The following is a 27,400-nucleotide window of genomic DNA, read 5'->3' as shown; positions in this document are numbered from 1 at the left end:
TCAAAATGTTTTGTCTTTAAAAGGATTCCAGTCAACTAATCAAGACCCACCTTAAATGGGTGGAATTACATCTCATCTAATTAAAAGGTCACACCTGCAATTGGATATGTCACATCTCCATGAGATAATCTAATACAAAATTTCAGCCCAATTCTGAATCAGGATTAAAAGAAATGGCTGCCCCCACAAGATTGAATCAGTATTGATACATGGCTTTTCTAGGGTACATAATACTCCCAAACCAGCACAGTCCCCTATATTCTACATTTTAAGACACTGAGTTTACATCTTTCAAGGAGTTCATATTAGTGAAATCCCAGTAACTGTCCTTTTTTGTTTCTGGCTTATTTTACTCAGTATTATGTTCTCAAACTTCATCCATGTTGTCATATGCTTCAGGACTTCATTTTTTCTTACTGCTGCATAATATTCCATTGTATGTATATATTACATTTTGTTTATCCACTTTTCTGTTGATGGACACTTGGGTTGTTTCCATCTTTTGGCAGTTGTGAATAATGTGGCTATGAATATCAGTGAGCAAATGTCTGTACATGACATTGCTTTCAGCTCTTCTGAGTAAATATTGAATAGAGGTATTGCCTGTCATAGGACAACTTGATATTTAGTCTACTGAGGAACTGCCAGCTGTCATCCGCAGTGGCTGCACCATTATGTATTCCCACCAGTAGTGAGTAAGTGCTCCAATCTCTCACACATTCTCCAACATTTGTAGTTTACTGTTTGTTAATGACAGCTATTCTTGCAGATGTGAGATGATATATCATTTTGGTTTTGATTTGCATTTATTTCCCTTTTAGCTAATTGAAGATGAACATCTTTTCATGTGCTTTTTGGCCATTTGTATTTCCTCTTCAGAAAAATATCTATTCATATCTTTCACTCATTTTATAATTGGGTCGTTCTTTTGTGTTGAGTGATAATGATTTCTTTTATATACTGGATATCAAATTCTTATCAGATGTATGGTTTCCAAATATTTTCTCCCATTGAGTTGGCTGCCTCTTCACCATTTGACAAAGTCCTTTGAGGGACAGAAGCATTTAATTTTGATGAGTTCCCATTTATCTATTTTTTCTTATATTTGTTGTGTGTTTTTTTTAATGTTCCATTCTCTTCTGAGTACATTGCTTGTGCTTTGAGTATTTTTTTTCTAAAAAGCTACCTCCCATTTCTAGGCCTTGAATATATTTCTCTGTATTTTCTTCTAGAAATTTTATGGTACTGGCATTTATATTTAGGCCTTTGATCCAATTTGAGTTAATTTTTATATAGGGTGAGAGATAGGGTCCTCTTTAGTTCTTCTAGCTATGTATAGGCAGTTCTCCCAGTCCCATTTATTGCAAAGACTGTTCTGTCACAATCCAGTGGGTAGATCTGGGGGTCTGTTTCTGTTCTAGTTTGCTAGCTGCTGGAATGTGATATACCAGAAACAAAATGGCTTTTAAAAAGGGGAATTTAATAAGTTGCTAGTTTACAATTCTAAGGCTGAGAAAATGTCTCAGTTAAAACAAGTCTATAGAAATGTCCAATTTAAGGCATCCAGGGAAAGATACCTTGATTCAAGAAAGCCGATGAAGTTCAGGGTTTCTCTCTCAGCTGGAAGGGCACATGGGGAACATGATGGCGTCTGCTGGCTTTCTCGTGTCTCTACAAAGAGGGACTCTCTCCAAAATGTTTCCTCTTTTAAAGAATTCCAGTAAGCAACTCCACCTTCAATGGGTGGAGACATACCTCCGTAGAAATCATCTAATCAAAAGTTACCATCCACAATTGGGTGGGTCACATCTCCATGGGAACAATCAAAATGCTCCCACCCAGCAATATTGAATGAGAATTAAAGGACATGGTCTTTCTGGGGTCCACCACAGATTCAAGCCAGCAGTTTCCAAACTCCCAATTCAATTACATAGATCGATATGTCTATCTTTGTGCCAATACTATGCTGTTTTGACCTCTGTGGCTTTATATTAAGCTTTAAATTCAGAAAGTGTAAGTCCTCCCACTTGTTTTTTGATTGTTTTTTGTCTTTTTGGGGCCCCTTTCCCTTCCAAATAAATTTGGTAACTAGCTTTTCCAAGTCTTCAAAGTAGGTTGTTGGAATTTTGATTGGTACTGTTTTGAATCTGTAGATCAATTTGAGTAGAATTCACATCTTAATTACATTTAACCTTCCTACCCATGAACGCAGAATGTCTTTCCACTTATTTAAATTTTCTCTAATTTCTCTAAACAATATTTTGTACTTTTTTATGTACAGGTCCTTTACATCCCTGGTTAAATTTATTCCTGGATACTTGATTCTTTTAGTTACTATTATGAATGGGATTTTTTCCCTTAATTGTCTCCTCAGTTAGGTTATTACTTGTGTTTAGAAACATTAACTGATTTTTGCACATTAATCTTGTATCCCGCCACATTGCTGAACTTGTTTATTGGCTCAGGTAGCTTTGTCAATGATTTCTCAGGATTTTCCAAGTATAGGATCACGTCATCAGCAAACGATGAAAGTTTTACTACTTCCTTTCAGATTTGGATGTCTTATATCTCTTTTTCTTGCCTGATTGCTCTAGCTAGAACTTCTAGGACAATGTTGAATAATAGTTGTGACAGTGGACATCTTTGTCTTGTTCCAGATCTCAAGGGAAAAGGCTTTCAGTCTCTCACCATTGAGTATGATGCTGGCTGTGGGTTTTTCATATATGCCCTCTACCATATAGAGAAGGTTTCCTTAGAGTCCTACCTTTTGAAATATTTTAATCAGAAAAGGATGATGAATTTTGTCAGTTGCTTTTTCACTGTCAAGTGAGATCATCGTATGATTTTTCCCTTTCGGCTTGTTAATATATGACAATACATTGGTTAATTTTCTTGTGTTAAAGCACTGTTGCATTCCTGGAATAAACCCCACTTGGTCATGGTGTATAATTCTTTTAATGTTCCATTGGATTCAGTTTTCAAGTATTTTGTGGAGAAGTTTTACATCTATATTCATTAAGGCGATTCGTTACTACACTTTTTGGTAGTGTCTTTATTCAGTTTTGGTATTAGAGTGATGTTAGCTTTGTAAAATGAGTTAGGTAGTGTTCTTTATCCCTCAATATTCTAGAAGAGTTTAAGCAGGAATAGTGTTATTTCTTTTTTGGAACGTTTGGTAAAATTCCCTTCTGAAGCTCTCTGGCCCTGGGCTTTTCTTTTCAGGAAGATTTTTGATGACTGATTTAATCTCTTTGCTTGTAATTGGTTTGTTCAGATCTTCTGTTTCTTCTTGAGTCAGTGTAGGTTGTTCGTGTGTTTCTAGGAATTTGTCCATTTCATCTAAGTTGTCTAGTTTGTTGGCATGGACTTGTTTTTAGTATCCTTGTATAACTTTTGTTTTAAATTTCTTCAAAGTCCATGGTAATGACCCTCTCTCATTTATGACTTTATTTGTATCCTCTCTCTTTTTTCCTTTGTCAGCCTAGCTAAGGATTCATTGATTTTGTTGATTTTCTCAAAGGACCAACTTTTGGTTTTATTGATTCTTTCTATTGTTTTGTTGTTGTTGTTCCCCAGTTCATTTATTTCTGCTTTAATTTTTGTCATTTCTTTTCTTCTATTTGCTTTGGGTTTAGTTTGCTGTTCTTTCACTAGTTCCTCCAGGTGAGCTATTAGGTCCTTGGTTTTTGCTCTTTCTTCTTTTTTAATATAGGCATTTAGGGCAATAAATTTCCCTCTCTGCAGTGCCTTTGTGGATCCCATAAGTTCTGATGTATTATATCTCATTTTCATTTGTCTCCATAAACTTACCTACTTCTCTTGCAATTTCTTCTTTGACCCACTGAATGTTTAAGAGTGTGTTATTTAGTCTCCATATATTTGTCAAAGTTCTGGTTCTTTGGTGCTTATTGTTTTCCAGCTTCATTCTGTTATGGTCAGAGGAAGTTCTTTGAATAATTTCAATCTTTTAAAGTTTATTAAAACCTGTTTTTTTGCCCCAGCATATCATCTGTCTTGGAAAACATCCCATGAACACTAGAGAAGACTAAATCCTGGTGTTTTGGGGTGTAACGATCTACATACGTCTCTTAGGTCTATTTCATTTATCACATTGTTTAGATTCTCTATTTCCTTATTGATCCTCTGTCTGGTTGTTCTGTCTGTAGAAGAGAATGGTGCATTGAAGCCTCCCACTATTGTTGAAACATCTATTGCTGCCTTCACACACTAGAATTGAATTTATCTTTGAACATTTAAGAAGTACCTTCTAAGATGATTGCCAGGGGCACAGCCATTCCTTTGTCACAGCATTTTTCTGGGGAAGCTGCATGTATAGGTTTGCTATGTGATGGTTATACTCTAAAATAACTTTGTTTGATAAAAGACTACTTCAGTATGTGAAGTTCACAACTGGGTAAGCATGGGCCCTTGGTCCCAATGATAATATATTCAATACATTAGGAAGGCTTAATTTCAATGTTTTAACTGATAATGACTGTAAAATTCTGCATTGAAGAAAATAGAATGAAAAGATTCTGTCAACCAATAAGGAGTAATTCAGTAAGAATTAGTAAGTAAGTAAAATTAGTAAGTAAGAATTAGTAAGTAATCAGTAAGATTACAATACCGAACAGATATTACCCCAGCTAAAATTGGATCCCCATTTATCTACCGAGTGACCTACCAACTTCTCACTCTGGTATTTGCAACCCAGCTCAGCCACATCCCTCCCACTTACTTGTCAAGCCTTATCTTTCAAGGCTCATGCTATTGTCAGACATGACCAGTTGGTCTCTCTGCCTCTGCTCTTGCTGGTTCTTCCACTTCAGAACGCTTTTCTATAATGCCACTGTCTCAAGCCAGCTTAAATCCATCTCTTTCTGAGCCCCATGGGATATCTACTTTCTTTGAACCACAGCACTCTACTGTATACTCTGCCAAGGCACTTGCCTTAATCCATTTCCCTTATGGTTATTTGTATATGTAACACTTCTATTGGAACTGTGGTGGCAGGGATCCTCTTTGTACACTAGTGCCTGACATAGAACTTGCACAAAGTAGGATTTAAAGAGTAAAAAGGATTTTCCAAAGTGAAAACATCTTTGTGTCCCAAGTACTAAGAGTATCTTATGAGACAAGAAAAACATAGCTTTAAAAGATGGAAATTAATATAATCTATATTCTAGAAACATAATTAACGGAGGTATAAGCAGGTGATATGGTTTAAGATTAAATGAGAAAGGGAAGGTCTCACCACCATCTTCAGAACACAGCATGACGAATCTCAACAGCTGACATCTCTGAGTTGTATAAAACAGTCTTAGTTTTGGTTACCTCTTTTACTAAATTCAAAATAAAAAAAAGAACTTGTTTTTTTTCAGGGCCAGTTCTGTGACTATTGTAATTCTGAGGACCCCACGAAAGCGCATCCAGTTACCTATGCAATTGACGGAACCGAGCGTTGGTGGCAGAGCCCGCCTCTCTCCTCAGGGACACAGTATGACAAAGTCAATGTTACCTTGGACCTTGGGCAGGTGAGTTATGCTTTCAGTTGGAATGGAAAAAATTAGTTTGCATCATTTTGATGCTGATGACTGACAACCATAATTATTATTTTAATTCGCTAATTATTGTTAAGTCTGTTACATGAATGTTTGTATCCCTCAACACCCATCATTTGTCCCAAGGCAAATACCCAGACCTGGTATCTGTTAAATGAGTTAAAAAAAAAAAAAGTTGTAAATAGATTCATTGGCAGAGAGATTTTTGTGGCATTCTCTTTCTGGAAATCCTGATGTTGTTAATGCTGCCTGTGGTAGCTGCTTCATGGGGGAACCTGACCTCAGGCGATCCTCCTGAGAAAGTTAAAAATGGCCCCCAGGTTGCCTGCTTCTACTGTACACACTGGCATATCCTCTTCCCTTTGAGTGTGGGAAGGGCTGTGAGCATGATAGGTTCCGTTCCTGTGATTAGGTGCCATTATATGACAAAGAAGAAGGAATTTTGCAAGTATATTTAGTGCGAAATAGTTGATCAAAAGGCAGATTATCCCAGTGGACCTGACTTAATTAGGGGAACTCTCAATTAAGAGCGTTCCCTGAAGAGGAGATTTGAAGCATAGAGATTTTCCTGCTGGCCTCAGAGAAGAAAACTGCCCTATTGGGAGCTGCCTTTGGATATAACCACATGGCAACCCAAGAGCAGGACCTGGGATTGGCCCTGGTCAGCAGCCAGCAAGAATGTAAGGATCTCAGTCCATCAACCGCAAGGACCTGAATTCTGCCAGCATGTGGGAATTTGGAAGCAGATCTTTTCATGCATATGACTACCACCTTGATTTTAGCCTTGTAAGACCCTGAGTAAAGAATCCAGTTATGCCATGCCCAGACTCCTGACCTATGCAACTATGAGATGATAAATGGATATTGTTTTAAGCTGCTAAGTTTGTGGCAATTTATTATTCAGCAATAGAATACTAATAAACCTTCTTTCAGACCAGGGCATCCTTCCCATCTATTTCATCCCATTTCTTCAACAAATATTTGTTGAAAAGCCTTCTATGTGCCATTTGGGATATACCAGGGAACAAACTAGATGAGATCCCTTCCCTCATGGCCTTACATTCCAATGGGGGAGACAGACAATACACATACTCATAATAAAGAAGTAACTATAGTATGTTAGAAGTTGATAAAGCATTATGGAAAGGAGAAAATATAGAACAGGCTAAAGGGGTTCATGAGTGCCAGTAATGGGGTTGGTTCACAATTTTTATTAGGATGGCCAGGAGAGGGTTTACTGAGAAGGTAAGACTTAAGGCAGCGAAGGACTTAGTCATGCAGGTCCCTGGACAGAGAGACCAGCCCTGTAAAGTCCCTAATGTGGAAATTTGTCTGGAAAGTACTAGGAGGGCAAGGGTAGAACCTATTTGGAGCCTGTTGCAGTAATCCAGGAGACAGATGCTGGTGTGAAAGTAGAGAGAAATGATTGAACTCCAGATATATTTTGAAGATAGGCTATCAGGATTTTTTTTAATGGATTGAATGTGGAGTGTGAGACAATAGAGATTCAAGGATGACTCCCAAGACCTTTGATCTGAGCACATGAAAGAGATATTTTACAGAGTTGGGGCAGACAGGGGAGGAGCAGGCTTGAGGGAGACTGTGGGAGGACTTAGTTGGGATGTGCTAAATTTGAAATACTCTTTGGACATCCAAGTGGAGATGCCAACTAGGGTCCTAGGATATATGAACTTGGAATGCTGCGTGGGATGGAGGTAGATTTTTGGTGTGGACTTCTTTAGGTTAAGCTTATTTATGGTTCCCTCAAATAATGTCTTTCACAAACTTTGGAGTTATGTCTTTCACCAACTTTGGGAAGTTTCCGGTAAATTATTTTTTGAATACTTTTTCAATTTCTCTCTCTTCTGTACTTCTGGGATTCTGATAATACAAATGTTAAACCTTTTGTTATTATTCTACATGTTCATGAAATTATGCAGATTGCTCTGTGGGATTAATGAGCAAATTTTGAGAGTTAAAGTTGAGAACACAAGTTATAAGGAAATAGAAATAGGATAGAGATTGGGCATTTGATACTGAAGGAGTACTGAATGTTCAACTGGATTGAATTAAAATTCCAGAAATGGATAGCACAAAACTATCTGATGGTGTACAATGTTGTAAGCGCACTGAATGAAACTGAGTGTGAGTACATAACCCCCAGGAGGGCTGGGGTTATGTGTAACACCAGAAGGAAAGATAGAGGATAAAGACTGAGATGTATAATTTAGCAAAGCCTAGAATGGACAATGTTGGTGATTAAATCTACAAATAAAAGAACATTTTGCATGAAAGAGTACCAATGAATGTCAGCATTGCAGGGTGTTAAAAATAAGATGGCATACAGGAAAAATACAATCAGTGTAAACTATGATCTATAGTTAACAGCAACATGGTAATATGCTTCCACTAAATATAGCAAAGGCAATATACCATAGCTAAATGTCAATAAGCAGGGGATATAGGGGAGAGGTATGGGATTCTTTGTGGAAAAAATGGAAATGTCCTCCTGTATATTGTGGTTTGAAAGCATGGCTATGTGATTATAACTAGGAACCATTGATTTTTTTACTTAGGTTGGATTGTATAGTGTGTGAATAAAACTATTTAAAAATGAACAGATACAAGTGCTGGAAAAAATATGGAGAGAGAGATGTACCTATTCGTTGTTGGTAGGGAAGTAGAGTGGTGCAGCCCCTCTGGAGGGCAGTGTAGTGACTCCACAGGGGGCTAGATGTGGGGTTGCTGTATGATTCTGCATCCCTGTTGTTAGATGTATACTTGGAGGACCTGAGAGTGGGGAAACGAATGGACTGTTTGCACACTGTGTATGTGGTGGCAGTGTTCGTAATTTGCAATGGATGGAGTTGGCCTAAGGGTACATTGACTGAGGAACAGAAAGGTGAAATTTAATATATGTATACAGTGGGATATTGAGCGGCTGCAAGAAGGAATGAAGTGTGAGACATGCAACTCGGTGAATTAATCTTGAGGACAGTATGTTGAATGAAATAAGCCAGAAATGAAAAGATGAATATTGTAAGGCCCCATTAATATGGACTGACTTTAAAGTGCAAACTCTGAGAATTGAACTTGAGAGCATAGGTTATCAGGTGAAGGCCTATTATGAAGTTTCCTAGCCTGTAAATTCTTACAGCAGTAACGTCTATTCCAGAGTTGTAACTGTTATTTCTAAATTCTGAAATGCCAAGCTCTTTGTGCATAACCTGGTAGTTCCCTGGGAGTATGGGTATCTGTGTGACATCTGAGACTCAGAGCTAGAGTTCTGCAGCTTTGAAAGTCAGCATTACCCCATACAGCAACTGTTAAAAATACTGAAAAAGTGATCAGACTTCGATTAGAGATGTGAATGAAGCTGACCTGAGTAGGACTAGGGTAAATCAGACTAAAGGGTAAAGGATGATATTGACTGTGTATTAAAACATCAACTTCTGTGTGAGACCAAAGGAAGAGTTGTTTATTTGTTACAAAACTTGTATTTTCCATAGCACAATATCTAATTTAATTGTATGGTCAGCTTATTTGAACACCTATAATTACATGGAATCTTTAATAGGGAGTGAGATCTTGTTGGTTTGTGCAGGTTAGTCTGATGCCCCAATATATCCCAGAGTATTTTGGGCAGAAGATAAAAGTATTTACAAAGTCCATTTGACGGCCTGGAAAAAAACATGAAATGTTAAACCTCCCAACCTGGGAATGACCGGATATTCTTGAAAGCATTGGGAACTGCCAAGTTAATGGACCAGGCTCTTGAACTTGGGGCTTGCCTTCTGAAACTTATCCCCACAAAGGATAGGTTGAACCTACTTAAAATTAGGCCTAAGAGTCACCCCCAGAGAACCTCTTTTGTTGCTCAGATGTGGCCTCTCTCTCTCTCTAAGCCAGCTCAGAAGGTAACTCACTGCCTTGTACACTATGTGGGACATGACTCTCAGGGGTGTAAAGCTCCTTGGCAAAATGGGATAGAAATCCTGGGAATGAGGCTGGCCCTGGTATTTTGGAATTGAGAAAGCCTTCTTGACCAAAAGGGAGAAGATAAATGAGACCAAAAAAAAGTTTTAGTGGCTGAGAGATTTCAAATAGAGTTGAGAAGTCATTCTGGAGGTTATTCTTATACAGTATATTGATATCCCTTTTCAGTTTTTGATGATTGGCATGACTAGAGGGAAATACCTGAAACTGTTGAATTGTAATCCAATAGCCTTGATTCTTGAAGATGATTGAATAACTTTATAGCTTTAATGTGTGATTATGTGATTGTGAAAACTCTGTGACTGATACTCCCTTTCTCCAGAGTATGGACAGATGGAATGGGATATTTTGGTTGTTCTTTTTTACTTTTATTCTTATTTTTTTGGAGTAATGAAAATGTTCAAAAATCAGTTGTGATGAAGAATGTTCAGCTACGTGATGATACTGTGAACCATTGATTGTATACTTTGGTCGATTATATGGTATGTGAATACATAATATATATCAATAAAATTGCATTAAAAAATTGCTCTGTGGGGTGGGTGAGTCAGCCTGCATCAGTTTGGACTGGCTTCACTGCTTACTCGCTGTATGATGAGCAACATACTTAACACTCTCTGCCTCAGTTTCCTCATTTATAAAAGGAATGATGATAGTGTTTATCTTATAGAATTATCATGAAGTTTAACTGCTTAGTTTTTAAACCTGTTAAGGGCACTAAACACTATTAAAAGACAAACTCATAAGATCTGTGCCTCTAGAAAATACTGTATATAGCACTGTAGAAAATACTCAGGAATAGGAAAAGCAATATAAATAATGCCAAACTGAAGAGGTTTCTTCCCTTTTTTATGTTGGAACAACACGTTTGGTCTTGTAAGATTTGTATTTTATGCCCCCATTGGTAGCATCAGTGTTTTCTCCCTTATTCTGAAATTAATCAGTGAAAGTGTCACTGAGAATTTAGATTTCCTAATTTAATAGTAACTTAAAGACCTTGGATTTAGGGATGTGTGAATTTTGATGTATGGTTAGAAAATAAAACAGAGATCATAAACTTATCAAATCAATTTTTTTTCACCTGCTAAGAAATGAAATGTGATTTTGATGTGTTGTAGTCAAATTGATAGCTCATGTTGTGAGGGGAAGATTGCTGTAATTTGTCTCCTTTTGGGTGGTGGATGATTTGGGGTGGTTGTTTTTCTTGGTCAACATAGTTTCCAACAAGACTCGATCCTAAAGGCGAGTTTTCTTTTTGCAAGGTGGCAAATGTAGGAAGGTTCTGTGATTCAACTAGAGGCATGTTATTTTCTGGAGATGTTCGAGTTCATTTGTTTGTGTATTTCAGGCTATAGAGAAAGAACACAGTGTTTTACAAGAAACATTAATATCATCTGGCCAAGTATGAGTCCATTTTTACATTTAAGGTGAAATATGGATGTCGAATTTTTAAAAGGACATTCTTTGGAATGTAAGAACATCTGTTTCTTCTGGATTCTTGGTGGGGTGGGATGTCTTGTACTCTCCCACTGTGAATCAAGAAGGTACAGCAGTAAGATCTAGAGACACATCTGCCTTTCCTTCAGAATGCAAACGAATCTCACTCTGTACTCATTTCCCCCCCAACAGTTCCTATATTTACCTTCATTCTTCCTCCCCCAAGATGAGGTATAAAAGAAGAGCATGTGATGGTGAGCACGGCCAGGGCGTCACGTTTCCTGAAATGTGGATGGACTGGAGGCCAGGAAGGGCTGCCTCCCAGGTGGAAATGAGAGTGGGTGGGAACCAACACAGGGAAATTCAGGAGCCAAGACAGGGCTTATTTTTGTTTTTATTTTTTTGAAGTAGTGAAAATGTTCAAAAATCAATTGTGGTGATGAATGCACAGCTCACCCTGTTCCAGGAAAAATAGGAAAATCATCTTTAATAAGTATTTTTTAAATTTATTTCACTTATTAAACATACCAACATACAAACACAAACATTCTTACCATATGATCATTCCATTTTACATATATAGTCAGTAATTCACAATATTTGATAAGTATTTTAAGGCTGTTTGCAGCTTCTAATCTCCCCAAGATTATAAATTTTTACCCTATTAATAGTAAAACAAACCCAAAACAAACACACAACCTTCCAGAAAACTCAAAAGGATTAAGTATTTTCTTCAGGTTGAAAGTGTGAAAAGAAGAGGTAAAATTGCACTGTGCTCTGCAGGTTTGCTGGGAGAAAGAGGCCTGGCTGGAGCAGATGGTGGCAGTAGAAAGATGACGATGAGAGGTCTTGGGCCTTGGGGAAGCAAAACCTCTGCTGCTGAGGCCCCATCCCCACTTTTGGCTCCACTCTGTGTGGACAGCCCAGAGTACCAGCATCCCATCTTCAAGGCCTGCATCTGACTCTACTTCCTGCCTGACAGCTCTTTCCTGGGCCATGGGAACTTTCTTAGCCTGTGTATAGAACACGTTGGGAGATGAGGATTTAATGCCTGCAGTGGCAATTCTCAATCCAGGAGGGATGGAAGTTGGTGGGAAAACACATTTCTCTGCCTCTCAATGGGACAATTCTGAGGGACATTCTATACAGCTCTTCAGAGAGTCCTGGAGGGATTGAAGCTCAGTTGTCCTTGGGAGTAATCTTCTCTTTAACACGTCCATCATTGGCTTTTCTCCCTCCCCTGCCTACACCCACTTCAATTTGTGTTTCTTGACATCCACTCCCTAATATACTACCTGTACCTAAGTCTTTGTCTCAGGGTTGGCTTTAGAGAGAACCCAAACTAAGGCAGGGATGAAAGGGGGCAAGAATTGAGACCCAGAAGCACTATGAAACAAACAATATAAAAAAGTTATTTAAAACAATAAATAGAAAATTCAGAAAATATTATTCTAAGACTCTAAGATTAAGAGTAACAAAGGAAACAGCATTCTAGCTTTTAAAGGAAAAACAGATCCCTGGAGACATTTCCCTTATTCTACCTCTCTATTTCTTCATGAACAACCCACTCCACATTATGAACTCCGCAGGGGCCAGATACAAATTTAGAACCCAACCATCTGAGGGAGAATTTAGTATTTAGACTCCTTCTAAGATCCTTTTTTCCTTGATCCTTTTCAACTTTTATGAAACTTCAGTGGACAAATCCAAAGCATACTTTGTAGCTCTGGGCTGCTCTGACTCAGATGGGAGGGAGGCCTGGGTCAGTTTCAGGTTATTGAGGATCTCAGGGTTTACGTTGGTTCTAGGGGTGCTTGATAGATGAGGTCACTAAGGAGTCTGACTCAGCTATGTTCCTGAGGCTATGGTTCAGTCTAGAAAGTGAATGGCTCTTGGTTTTGACTCAGTATTTCTGAATTCCTCAGGAATTCTGTAGACTAATAGCTGCAGAAGGCCAGATACTTTATCTTTTGTTTAGTATGTGATGTTTTGTTCCCAATGTACAGTGTCTGGTACATCGTAGATATTCAAAAAAATGTTTGCTGAGTTCATTGAGAATGAGCCAAGGATGACTCACGGTCAATCAGAATGTCCCCAGGGTACAGTGCTAGTGGAGGCAGATCGCTCTGAAATTAAATCTCTGGGTGAAGGTGGACCAGCCTTTGCACTGTGATTAATTAGATGGTTGGCTTAACTTAATGACACTTGGGTCTCGTTGCAATATCATTTAAGTACTGTGTAGCTATAATAAAATTTGAAGATAAAGAAGATCTTATTCATAACAAACTTATTAATGAGTTTATTAACATATACTTTATTAATGAGCATACAGTTGTGAGGCTCAATCCTGCAAAGCAAATAATTCATTCATGAGTAGGAAAATAGGTATCAATAAAATCTCCTGGGCTACTAGATAAGCAGTTTTATCCTTTATATTACTGTATAACCTAAAAGTGCTAATTTGACTTTGAAGCACTTTTCAAGTAATTTATGCATTAGGAAGAATCTGGCAATATGCATTTTCTTTTTATGCATGAAGAACTTGAGGAAGCTGAATGGATCCAGAGTAACAGACTGCAATGTTGACATGCCGATTTTGTTTGTCTTCTGAACCACTACCCAAACAGCATTGATAATATGGTAGTAAATAGATCATAATACATGTTAATAAATAGATAATATGTGTTACTAAATAAATGCTATCATAGAAGACGTCTGGAAAATAGTGTCTGACCGAAAACTGAACCATACATTTTCTGGCCAAACTGACTTATTTTCAGTGTTCTTTTTCTCAATTGATGTGTTTTCCTCTACCTACCCCTTTCCGCATGTCATAAAATGTATCAGTTTGTACTGTGTATTTCTTAAGGTATGATAGTAGCTAAAACAAATGCATCCTGGACCCTCATTTGGCTAAACACAAATTTATTTCTTGTTCGTGTAACGATTCAAATATAGCTCACCCTGGCCAGGCAGCTCTCTTTCACACAATGGTTCCGAGACTTTAAGATTCTTTCTATATTTTGGCTCCAGTGTCTTCAACTCAAGGTTACCATTGTGGTCTTTTCCATTCCAGCCAGCAGGAATACGAGGAAATAGGATCATAATGCATAAGAGATTTTCTTGTGTATTTATTTATTTATTTATTTTTGAGAAGTCATAGGTTTCCAGAAAAATCATGCAGAAAATGCAGCGTTCCTAAATATCCCTAGCATAATCAGTTTTTTTGATTATTAACACTTTGCATTAGTGTGGTACCTTTGTTGCAGCTGATAAAACAGTATTATTATAATCATGCTGTAACTAGTCTATAGTTTACATTAGGGTTTGCTGTTTGTGTTCTTTGGTCCTATGGTGTTTTTTAAAATTTTTTATTCTAGTAACCTATAGATATCCTAAAATATTCCACTTAAACCACATTCAAATATATAATTCAGTGGTGTTAATTACATTCATAATTCTGTGCTACATTACCCCAGCCATTACCAAAACTTTTCTATCACCCCACACAGAAACTCTGCACCACTTAGGCATTAACTCCCCATTTCTGACCCCACCCAAACCCATTTACATAGGGTGATATTGGAAGGAAAACAGGGGCCAAAGGTCCCAAACAATTCCTAAAACCTATAGGGCAAACTCCATTTGATTTCAAAGTCTGAGGGTCATTTATCCTTGGGTCTTGAGAGAGCATCAGTCCCAACATTTTCCAAGGGTTTATGCAGCAGCCCTGTTATCTCCAAACACTGAGATAAGAGTTGCAACATTGGGGAATACTGGGGAGACCACCTTATTCTCGGCCCCACTCTCTCCAGGCATATGGGCATCACCTGGATTCTTTGCCATCTCTGGGGCACACACTCAACCCCTTCAGAACAGTGGGGTGGTGGACAGCAGGCTCTTTCCCATCCCTGGGAAATGTGCTCCACTCTCTTTGAGGCCTGAGGGGGCAACACTCTCCCAAGCAGTGAAGCAGAAGACACTCCCTCTGCTTCTGGGACAGACACCCACTCCACATGCATGGATGGGTCTGCTCTTCTGTCCTGAGATTTTCTAGCTCCTGACCTTCCTTTCCATGGCTCTTTTTCTGAAGTAAATTTTCCTTTAATCTGTCCTTTTTAGTCCAGACTGGTGGTGGTTCCATTTATACAGATCTTGCAAAAAAATTTGTTGACTTGGAATGCAGCATACAGAGGTTAAATCCATCAGACAATAGAACTTTCCCCAAATCTTTTCTGGATAACTCCATCTCCAGTCCTCTCTTGTCCTGTAATGGCTAACTGCTTCCATGTATGGTTAAAGCATCACATGGGGCACTAGTCTCTAGGGTCTCACTTTCTGGAAGGCCAGACTTTTCCAGACCATCAGTTTCTGTTTGTTTTTTTTTATACCCAAGATTTCAATTCTCAGCTTGTCCCTTCCTGTTGCGTTTTACTATAAACTGCAAGGAGCAGCAGGCTGTATTTTCCACATTTAGTTTCGAAATTTCCTTAGCTAGATATCCAAGTTCATCGCCTTCAAATTCTACCTTCCATCTAACACTATGACTCAGTTTTGCCAAATTCTCTATCACTTTAAAACAAGGATCACCTTCCTTCCACTTTGCAGTAATACATGCATATTTCTGTCTAAGGCCTCAATGGAAGCACCTTTAGCATCCTTGCTTCTATCAGCGATCTCTTCAAAGCAATCCAGCACTTTCCTGTTCATCTCCTCACAGTTATTTTCCTTTATCCATTTAGAAAGCCATTCCAGCATTTTTGATATTTGCTAATCACAGCACCCTACTTCTTTAGTATCAAGATCTGTTTTGGTTTGCTAAAGCTGCTGGAATGCAATATACCAGAAGTGGATTGGCTTTTATAAAGGTGATTCATTAAGGTGCACGTTATAATTCTAAGGATTTCTGCATCTATATTCATAAGGGATATTGGTCTGTATTTTCTTTTCTTTTGGTAGCTTTATCTGGCTTTACAGTAATGTTGGGCTCACACAATGAGATAGGAAATTTCCCTCCTCTTTAACATTTTGGAAGAGTTTGAGCAACATTGATATTAGTTTTTCTTGGAATATTTGGAAAAATTCACCAGTAAAGACTTCTGGTTCTGGGCTTTTGTTGTTGGGAGACTTTTGATTACTTGATTCAGTTTTTTAATTTATTGTTAGTCTGTTGAGGTCTTCTATTTCTTCTTCAGTGTAGACAGTTGGTGTATTTCTAGGGATTTGTCTGTTTAGCTAATTTATTGGTATAGTTCCTAGTATCTTCTTATTATCCTTTTTATTTTTATGGGGCTGGTAGTAATACCCCCCCCATTTCATTTCTGATTTAAATTAATTGTGTCTTCTCTCTTTTTTTTTGCTTTATCAGTATGGTTAAAGGTTTGCCAATTTTATTAATCTTTACAAGGAACCAAATTTTGGTTTTGCTGATTCTATTTTTTTTTAATTCTTTATTTCATTTGTCACTGCTCAAATCTTTATTTCCTAAGTATACCATGATGTTTTCTGCCTCTATGCCTTGCTTTGTGCTCTTTACAGCTCCTCAGATGCCTTTCCACCTTGCTTGGTCTGGCTATGTCCTTCCTAAGAGAACTCAGGTATTATTTGTTGAAACCTTCCCTGGCTGACCACTTGACCACCAGTGTGGGTTGGGTGGCCCTTCTGTATACATGGAGGCATTTGCTATGCTGTGCTATAAAGACTAACACAGTATAACGTGAGTTCTTCAGGATCAAGAGTTATATCCATAGTGCATAAAACCCTGGCCCAACCCCAGAATGTACTATATCCTCAACAACTGTTGACTTAAATGGAAATGAAAGTTCCAATATTTTTTTCATACTATCCCATTTGATTATATGCCTTGTTACAACCATGTATAGCTTTGGGTTATTTTAAAAAGATCCTTGACGTTTTTCATTTGTTAGTTTCCATATAACCAGCACCACAAATATACCAGACATAACAGAAAGTGAGTTAAATATATTTCCTTCCAAAACACTAAGTAGGCTGTAGGCAGACAACATAAATCCAAGAAACAGAAGCAGAAATAGAAACTATACTAGGAAGCAGCAATGCTAGGAAACAAAACATTTTTCTTCTGAAATTTTCTCCTAAATGCTTTACAGATAGAAGTTAATGTTATAAATTAATAAGCTTAGGTCACTGTGACCTTCTCTGTGGCTCCCACAAGGTAACCCTGGGTTTCACACTGACGTCACTACTGACTCTGGCAATTTGCCACATCCCAGGATGGGGCCATTGTAAAGTTGTCAGAGGAGTCCTTCTCATTCCAAAGGATGACAGCCAGGTTTGGCCTCACAGGGTGTGCTGGTTTGAAACTGTTGTGTACCCAAGAAAAGCCATGTTCTTTAATCCTGGTCAATATTGTTGGGTGGGATCTTTTTGATTAAGTTGTTTCCATGGAGATGTGACCCACCCATTTGTGGGTGGGACCTTTTGATTAGGTGGTTTCCATGGAGATGCTTCTCTACCCTTTCAAGGTGGGGTTGCTTACTGGAGTCCTTTCAGAGGGAACCATTTTGGAAAAAGTTTCAAAGGCCACACAGCCAGAGACCTTTGGAGATGCAGAAACAAAATGCCCCTGGGGTGCCAGGATTTCCCTGGAGAACTGGGGAAAAAAAGGGGTGTCATGCAGGATTAAGAAACGACAGACTTAAGAAGTTAGTTAAGTGGGGTCAGGGGATTCAAGCTCATCCACGGCAAGAGCAAGAGCCCCGAATAAACTGACATCCAATATTTATTGTGTCCTTACATGGGAACTGCTTTAGGGAGTATAATCAAAGCAAGATTATTTTTGAATATCTGTCATGCCTGCAAAGCTACAAAGTTTGGTTCCCAGCTCCTTGTCCCAGAAACCATTTATTTCTTATCAGAATGCTCTCTATTCAGATCTCTTTGGGCTCTTGAGTCAGTGTCCTTGAGAGCATTTGCTTCTGCAGTTTACCACATTAGCAGGGCATGGTGTGCCTATGCCCCATGCACTCGGCTGTCAGCCAACCACTCAAGCACTCAGAGAACCATCTCCAACCCTGGGAAAGTCCTTTGAAACCAGAAGCCTGGAGAGAAAGCTAGCAGACTTCACTATGTGCTTTCCCAGCTGAGAGAGAAACCCTATTTGTTGGCCCTTTCTTGAGTCAAGGTGTCTTTCCCTGTATGCCTTAGTTTGGATATTTTTATAGCCTTATTACTCTAAACTTGCGACTTAATAAATTTCTTTTTAAAGCCGTTCCATTTCTGGTATATTGCATTCTAACAGCTTTAGCAAACCAAAACACAGGGGAAGGTACAGTCTGAAGTCCAGGGAGAGGCTCAGAAGGGGTAGGTGCCCGAATCAGCCCACGTCTTATATGACTAAATCAGCCCATGCCATATCTGTCACTCATGTAAGTAGACAAAACACATTATACAAACTGGTTTCATTTCCTGAGATCATGTTTTATGCTGAGAGAGTAATAAACAGAAACAGAGCCCTAAGTGTCTTAAGAAAACATTACCCCTGTGTTTTAGTTTGCTAAGGATGCTAGAATGCAATACACCTTAAATGGACTGGCTTTTATAAAGGGGATTTATTTAGTTACAAATTTACTGTTCTTTGGAGGAAAGGCAGCTGGCTTTCCTCTGACTTTCTCTGTCACATGGAAAGGCACATGGCTTCATCTGCTGGCCTTTCTCTTGGCTTCTGGGTTCAAACCGCTTTTCCCGGGGAATGTCCTTCCTGAATCTCCAGAAATATGAATCTGAGCTCCGATCTCTCTTGTGACCTCTCTCTTTTAAGACTCCAGCTAATTAAATTAAACATGTTCATTGCAGAAGGCACTCCCCTTAGCCGATTGCAGATGTAATTCACCATAGATGAATTTCCCATGCTCATGATTTAAGTCCACAGCAAGAGAACAACTGGGCACCATCACCTGACCAAGTTGACACCTGAACATATTACACCTTGCTTCTCTGGAATGAGGCTGGCATGCAGGAATACTGGCAGTGATTTATGTCAGGATCAAGAGCTTAGAAAAAAGGAATGTCACTCTGTCTCCATGAGCAGGGCTTGCCTGCCATGCCAACCTTTGGTCATATGGGGGTGGTCAGGGCAGGAAGGAGATGGCGGCAGAGGAGCTGGGGCAGGCTAGGTTCAAAATAGTGAGGGATTAGTTGGGGGATTTGGGCCTTCCCCTGAGAGTTGAGGAATTTCTACTCAACTCTCTGCCCACAGCCAGAGACTCTTGTGAACTATGTATATAAACATGTACTGACCCTTGTGAAGCACTAAGCAAACATGAAGTATTATTATTATGATTACTTAGTGTCATGATCAGGTTCATGTGTCAACTTGACCGGGTGATGGTGCCCATTTGTCTGGTTGGGCAAGTGCTGGCCAGTCTGTTGCTATGAGGACATTTCATAGAATTAAATCATGATCATGTCAGCTGCATCCACAGCTGATTGCATTTGTAATCAGCCAAGGGGTGTGTCTTCTGCAACCAGTGATGCTTAATTTAATCACTGGAAGTCTTTTAACGAGGATTCAGAAGAGGCAGTTTTTCTTCTTCCTGCTTCGGCTGATGAGCCTCTCCCGTGGAATTCGTTCAGACCCTTCACTGAAGTCGTCAGCTTCACAGCCTTCCCTACAGATTTTGGACTCTATGTTTCCACAGTTATGTGAGACACTTTTATTAATCTACAGATATTTCCTGCTGATTCTGTTTCTCTAGAGAACCCTAGCTAGTGTACTTGGGAAAAATTGTCACCATTGCCCCCTCCCCTCACTGTCGTCTCCCCCTTTCTAAGTTTCTAATGTGCTTAGGCTGCCTTATCTCTTCAGAATCAAGTGTCTATAAACATATTCACACTAAAGTTTTGGAAATTCAGCACTGATGTTATATCTTCCCAGAATATTTGCATTTTGAAAGATTACTCTCTTTGATATTGAACTAATAGTTAAAAAAATTTATCTCATTATCCTAAATAATGAGATAAATTCTCAAATGTTTGTCCAAGGTTAATCATCAGAGCATTGTTCATAAAAGTGAAAAGTGGGAAACAATCTTAGTCCACTAAAAGGGACTGATTTGTTCAGTGGGTTAGGAGGCAGCCATTAAAATGATGCCTGAGAGTGGTCTTTACTGATGCAACATATCAATATGTGTCCCTGCTATATTGCGAAGAAAAATGGCAAAGCTGTGTAGAAATTGTATATATAGTATGGTTTGATTGCATTTTTGCAATTAAAACATATGTATTTGTGGACAACCAAAGCTATAGGCAGAGCCCCCAGTCTTGGGGTTTGTTCATATGAAACTTAACCCCAAAAAGGATAGGTCAAGTCTACTTAAAATTTAGGCCTAAGAGTCACCCCCAAGAGAGCCTCTTTTCTTGCTCAGATGTGGCCCCTCTCTCCAGCCAACACAATGAGTAGTCTCACCACCCTACCCCTCTCTACGTGGGACATGACTCCCAGGGGTGTGGACCTTCCTGGCAATGTAGGACAGAGATCTTGGAATGAACGGAGACTCAGCATCAAGGGATTGAGAAAAACCCTAGAATGAGCTGAGGCTTAGCATCAAGGGATTGAGAAAACCTTCTTGACCAAAAAGGGGAAGAGGGAAGTGAGACAAAGTATCAATGGCTGAGAGATTCCAAACAGAGTGGAGAGGTTATCCTGGAGGTTATTCTTATGCATCAAGTAGATATCATCTTGTTATTCAAGATGTAATGGAGAGGCTGGAGGGAACTGCCTGAAAATGTAGAGCTGTGTTTCAGTAGCCATGTTTCTTGAGGATGATTGAATAATGATACAGCTGTCACAATGTGACTGTGTGATTGTGAAAACCCTGTGTCTGATGCTCCTTTTATCTACCTTGTCAACAAGGGAGTAGAACATATGGAATAAAAATAAATAATAGGGGGAACAAATGCTAAAATAAATTTAGTTTAAATGCTAGTGATCAATGAAAGCAAGGGGTAAGGGGTATGGTAGGTATAATCTTTTTTTTTTCTTTCCTGTGTTCGTTTTATTTCTTTTTCTATTGTCTTTTTATTTCTTTTTCTGAATTAATGCAAATGTTCTAAGAAATGATGAATATGCAACTAAGTGATGATATTGTGAATTACTGATTATGTATGTTTTATTTTGTTTAATTTTTAAATTAATAAATAAATTTAAAAAAAACATGTATTTATAAGCAAGGGAAAAGTAAGGAAAGTAAACCCTAAGATTCTGCAAATGCTTTTTTCTAGACAGTGGGATTATTGATGATATTTATGTTCTTTATAACTCATTTACAGTGTAACTGAGATTGCAGGCTCCAGTTAATACCTAGGTACACAGCTTGGCTTCACAGGATACTGCACTCTCTAGTTAAGGTACTGGGGTCAGTTTCTTCCTCTGAAATATGGAGATGACTCTTACACCAATGTCATTGGATTGTTGTGAGGAGTTAATAATGTAATACAGAAAAGCACTTAGCGTAATTCCTCCCACACTGTGGGAGTACAATAGATGCTAGCTATTATAGTTGTATTTTTTGCAGTGAGCGTGTATTACTTTTAAAATTAGAAAAACAATAAACTATTTTCCTTCTGGGAAAAAAGGAGAGTTTAGAGAGAGAGGACCAAGAGAAAAATTACTCATGATGGGTTTTAAGGTTTGCATGGAAAAGCTTACTTGGGACTTTCCTGATGACCCCCTTTCCTCTGACTGTTTCATCTTGAAATGAGGTCGGCCCTGTTTGAGATTTTTAAATGCCAACAGGGTCAGAAAGATGCCCAGTAAATGGAAACTGAGTTTATCAAAGAGCATATTTTATTCCTTAGCTAATCTTGAAAATGATTTTTTATGTTGTTTCCCTTGTGAAACATTTGAGATTTCAGACATATTTTGGCTTTAAGTCAAGGCAGTTTTCCTATTACTATTAATGGCCAGTTTATATAAGGAAAAACTGAATTTCATGAATTCTTTGTGAGGGTTTCAATAAAATAAAATCTTGAGTTGTATGTAACGTCTCAGGGGAGTCCTCTGCCCCTGTCATCAGGGTACCCATCCCCTTCCTCCCTACTCAAGCCGGGCTGACCCTGGAACCTTCTATTCCCTCACGTCAGCTTCCTTTGCTCTTTGCTGCCTGATGCCTCTTCTACTCCAGTTTGTATGATTCTCTTCTCTTTTGTTTTTTTACTTTCCATCTCCCATTGCATTTCCTTCCTGTAGAGGAAGAATCACAAGGCAGCTATTCTATGTATAGCCCACCGTGCTTTTCCTGTAGTCACTACCAGCCTCAGGAGGGGCCCTGGGTGCGTCCTGTTGCCTCTTCCAGCCCAGCGCTGGGCCTGCTCTGCAGATCGGGAGGTTCCATACTCTCCCTGGAGGCCCAGCTCCTCAGGTCCTGGCTCCCTGCCTGGCTGCAGCCACACTCACCACCTGGTCCCAAGTAGCCTCACAAAGCAGGCAGAGGGGACCCTCCCCACCGCCGTCCTGTCTCAAACAGCTCTCTCTAGATGAGTGGGGCCCAGATTACAGTTTCCCTACACCTGGAGGCGCCTTACAAGGTTCCCTTCAGCCGTGTAGCTTGCAGGTCAGGATACTCCTTGCCTTTCCCTAAATTCCAAAGCAAACACATGTGCTATGAATGCACACATTCTACAATCTAGGAATTCCAGATTCTACCCATCATGTGTGGCATACTCTGCTCCCTCTTTTTTAAAAAATATTTTTATTGATAAATCTTAACATACAAATGTTCCATATATGTTATACAATCAGTGGCTCACAGTATCATTACATGATAGTGTATTCATCACCATAATCATTTTTTGCATCACTCCAGAAAAAGAAATAAAAAAGAAAAAAACTCATAAAAACCATACCCATTACCCCTCCTCTTATTGACCACTAGTATTTCCATCTACCCAATTTATTTTAACCTTTGTCCCCCCTATTATTTGTTTATTTTTATCCATACTTTTTACTCATCTGTCGCTATCCTGGATAAAAAGAGCATCAGACTCAAGGTTTTCACAGTCACAGAGTCACATTGTAAAAATTATATCATTATACAGTTTTCTTCAAGAATCAAGGCTACTGGAACTCATCTCAATGGTTTCAGGTTTTTCCCTCCAGCCACTCCAATACACCATAAACTAAAAAGGTGATGTCTATATAACACATAAGAATAACCTCCAGGATAATCTCTTGACTCTTGAAATCTCTCAGCCACTGACACTTGTTTTTTTCTCATTTCTCTCTTCTGCCTTTTGGTCAAGAAGGTTTTCTCAATCCCTTGATGCCACTCCCAGCTCATTCCGGGATCTCAGCCCCACATTGCCAGGGAGATTTACACCTCGGGGGGTCATATCCCACATAGAAGGGGAGGCAATAAGTTCACTTGCCAAGTTGGCTGAGAGAAAGAGGCCACATTTGAGTAACAGAATAGGTTCTCTGGGGGTGACTTATAGGCCTAATTTTAAGTAGGCTTAGCCTATCCTTTGCAGGAATAAGTTTCATAGGGGCGAACCCCAAGATTGAGGGCTCAGCCTATTGATTTGTTTGTCTCCACTGCTTGAGAAAATATCAGAAATTCTCCAAATGGGGAAGTTGAATATTTCCTCCTTTCTCCCCAGTGCCCCAAGGGGACCTTGCAAATACTTCTTTATTCACTGTACAAATTACTCTGGAATATATCGTATACCCTCTGTTTAAAGCACCCTGAGTGATGAAATTATATATTTACCTTCACAGTTCCTTAACTTCACAGAAAACCAAATGGAATGTTTAGTTCTTTCTTTCCCTCTCACAGTCATCCCAGCTGGTCAGAAGACACCATCCCTCATACAGCCTGTGACAGCTGCGCACTGTGCTGGGGGTTCCCTGCGACACAGAGGGGGCCAGTCAGGGACAGTAAGCTGGAGCTGGGAGACATTGCACACTCTGTCCCATTTCAGGATCTCCAGGTTCTGGAGGGCACTGACATCTTGGATTCAGGCTAGTGTCTTGCTTAGAGGTTCCAGGCCAAGGTGGCAGAGCAGCTGGGACAGATAGGATCGGGGCTGAGGGGGTAGGGCCAAGAGATAGTCCCAGGTGAGCTCCAGGTCACTGAAAGCAGAGTCTAGCCTCCTCATTGTAGAGCAGAGTGAGGGCAGGGAGCTGGTGTGGAGGGCAGCTACTTTGCAAATTCTTGCGTCGGGGAAAGACGTCGCCCCAACCCCAAGAGGTCTGGCTCTCTCTTGGCACAGGCCCTGGTGAGGGTTAGGCACAGAGCAGGTGGTCCTGAAGCCTTGCTTGGAATCACCTTGCTTGCCCCTCTCATTAGGTGGCTGTGCCTTTTTAGACTCATTTACTACTCTCCTGGCCTCTGTCCACTCAGCCCTTGAGTGGCTCTTTCCTTCCCTCGCCCATTTCTGGGTGCTCCCTCCTTTCCCCCGGCCACAGCAACCACTGCCCAGCCCAAGTGTGGGTTTCACACCCTCTTCCCCTGATCCCTACTCATTTCGAGCCTGGCTGGCTCTGCACCCTTATTGCTCAAACTTTCATGGCAGCCCTGGGATCTTGTTAGAAATCCAGAATCCTGGGCCCCACATAGACCTTTTGAGTTAGAACCAGCATTTTAGCTGTCTCCTCAGGTGGTCTGTCTGGACGTTAAACTGAAAGAAGCACTGCTGTAACCAGTGCTCCTCAAACTACCTGTGACAAAGGACCAGTTTTTAAAATCTCTAATCTGCTGCAGGCCAGTATCTTTGTCGAATACAATAAAAATGAATTAAAAAATGAATTTTTAGAAAAATGGAAAGAAAAATTAAGACTAGACACAGACAAAATACAAGGCTTGTTTTAAAAAATCATCCAATAGCCATCAGCTAACTTTGTTATTAAAGTTTCTAAACCCTGACTCTCAGTTTCGGTGCTGGTTACATTGTGCATGAGTAACAGAGAGCTCATGACTTGCCCCAGCCCATGGACAACACTTTGAGTAGCACTGCTCTAGATATGTGTTGTGACTTCTTTTCAAAGTCAGTGATGCCCAGTGGGTTCTATCCTGAGAAGTGGCCTCTGCTCTCTATGACCACAAAGTCTTTCTCTGGCTCAGATTTGGTATGCATTTCAAGATTCTTTTGTTAACTATTTAAAATCTTAAATAGCCTCAGCTATGGTCTCCCTTCGCTCTTCCTATCCATTCTCTGCTCTTCTAGGTCCTGCTCGGTGCCCCTGGTGGCTGACCTTTGTGGACTGCAGGATTTGATTAGAAGGTGTAGACAGGTGCTTGCAGGGTGAGAGGAGCCTTAGACTGGGGTGTTTACTCCCCCAGCCCTCTCTGCTGTTGCATGGGCTCTAGCATCTCCTTCTCCAGGGGGTCTTGGATCCTGTCAGGCTTCTTGCCCCTCTCCTTGCCCTTCAGGTTCTCAGAGATTCTTATCCGTAAGGTGCTTCACCATCTTGAGAAAGCTTCCCTTACCCCTGCCCACTCCTTTGTCAATAGTTGCTTTATTAAACTTTCCTCAATTACTTCATTCTGGTGGATTATCATTTGCTAGGACTCTGAGTGACACCCAGTACTCCAGTTTCCAAAGGATGCTCTTCTCTTGGTTGAATTTGCCAATATTCCCTGGTTATCATCCCTGAAAGAATGAAAGGAAAATATTAAGGAGGTGACAAGGTTTTTTTAAAAAGTACATGCAATGTGAGAATGTGTGTGTTCCGTGTCCACTGCCATCATATGACCAAAGCAAGAAAGAAAACACAGAAAGATTATAGGAAAGGGAATGGTATCGATATTGGGGGTATGTCAGAGAGGGCAAGCATGCACACTGTGTGTGTTTATATGTAACAGTAAGAGTCGGTAATAGAAAAAATATTTTCTACTGTTTGCTAGATGCTTTGCTAAATGCTGAAGATACAGGAATAAGACACAAAGTTCCTGAAGGTTTGAACATGTTAATTTGTTGCTCTTATTAAAACAAGTGAAAGTAAGAATAAACTTTTGCAAGAGAGAGGTTAAAGATAAGGATTGAGGTGACTGCAAATAGTGAAGAAAGTTGCAGAATCACCTTCTGAAATGTTTAGAGAGAGAGAGAGAGGAGAGAGATCTCAATGGAATTATGACTGTGGAGTAGGAAACAACATTTATTTCTTTTTATGAGTTTGATTCCTTGGAGAATGCCCCTGGTGCCTAGAAATAATTCAGTAAATTTAAGTTTACCATGTGAACCAATAAGGATACTTTAGTCTGCCTGATTAATATATATACCTCACTTACTCGGAGTCACACATATGCAATACATTGTAAACTGTGTATCAGTTGTAACTTGGAGCTTATCAAAGATGTATTAAAAAAAGTTGGACCTTTGGTCATTTATTAATTTAAACATTTATTAATGTATTAATTTTAATTAATGTACTAATTAAAACAATTAGAAAAATAGGTGGAAGAAAGAAGATATCTTGCTCTTTTTCCTTATGGCAGACAGGCTTATAATTCTTAGAAAATTCTTCAACATTTGCTTTAAAAGATGATCAATTTAGAATTGAAAGACTTAGGTTATATAGCAGATAAAACGTTAATGCTAATATGATAACTTACTATGCTAGAAACTGTTCCGGATACCTCTCAAGTATCAGCTCACATAATCCTCTCAATAAGTTTATGAGGTACATCTCCATTTTATAGCAGAGGAAACTGAAAGCTGGTGATGTTAGATAGTCTCCACGAGTACGTTGCCTATGGCTGTCATGGGGCAGACCCAGGCCTTGCTCCAGACAGTAGACTCTGTGCATTGATAATATCCAGGCTCTTTTCCTGTCCTTGCTCAGGCCTGCATGACGCTCTTCTGGCTGATGTGAGTATTTGGGAATGTCTGCTGTCTCTCTCACAGGATTTTTTTTTTTAAATGTTTTTTTATAAACAGCGAACAGACATACCAACATTCTTGACATACAATCACTGTTGACATACGAACATTGTTGACATGGTTACAACCAATGGCTCACAGTATCATTACATAGTGTGTATTCATCATCATAATCAGTTTTTTGAGCATTTGCACCTCTCCATCAAAAGAAAGAAAAAAGAAAAACTTATACATGCTATACCCCTTACCGTTCCCTTTCATTGACCACTAGTATTTAAATCTACTCAATTTATTTTAACCTTTGTTCCTTTAACCTTTATTTATTTTTGATCCATATTTTTTACTCATCTGTCCATACCATAGATAGAAGGAGCATCAGACACAAAGTTTTCACAATCATACAGTCACATTGCAAAAGCTATATCGTTGTACAATCATCTTCAATAAACATGGCTACTGGAACATAGCTCTACAGTTTCAAGCTCTTCCCTCTAGCCACTCTAATACACCATAAACTAAAAAGGGGATATCTATATAACATGTAAGAA

The 27,400-nt window shown here is 39.3% G+C and overlaps 1 protein-coding gene across 2 annotated transcripts in view; it reads left to right on the top strand.

Annotated features, from left to right (window-relative positions):
* Positions 1 to 27,400, top strand: part of LAMA3 (laminin subunit alpha 3) — a 318,755-nt gene that overhangs the window by 37,167 nt on the left and 254,188 nt on the right. For both annotated transcript variants that reach the window (XM_077135789.1, XM_077135788.1), the window contains exon 2: positions 5,382 to 5,534. In XM_077135789.1, the coding sequence (XP_076991904.1) occupies positions 5,382 to 5,534 (153 nt within the window). The remainder of the gene's footprint in view (positions 1 to 5,381; positions 5,535 to 27,400) is intronic.

The sequence above is a fragment of the Tamandua tetradactyla genome, chromosome 18 (assembly GCF_023851605.1).
Source record: "Tamandua tetradactyla isolate mTamTet1 chromosome 18, mTamTet1.pri, whole genome shotgun sequence".
Lineage (NCBI taxonomy): Eukaryota > Metazoa > Chordata > Mammalia > Pilosa > Myrmecophagidae > Tamandua > Tamandua tetradactyla.
The sequence above is the reverse complement of the archived record's forward strand: the minus strand, read 5'-3'. Positions and strand labels throughout refer to the sequence as shown.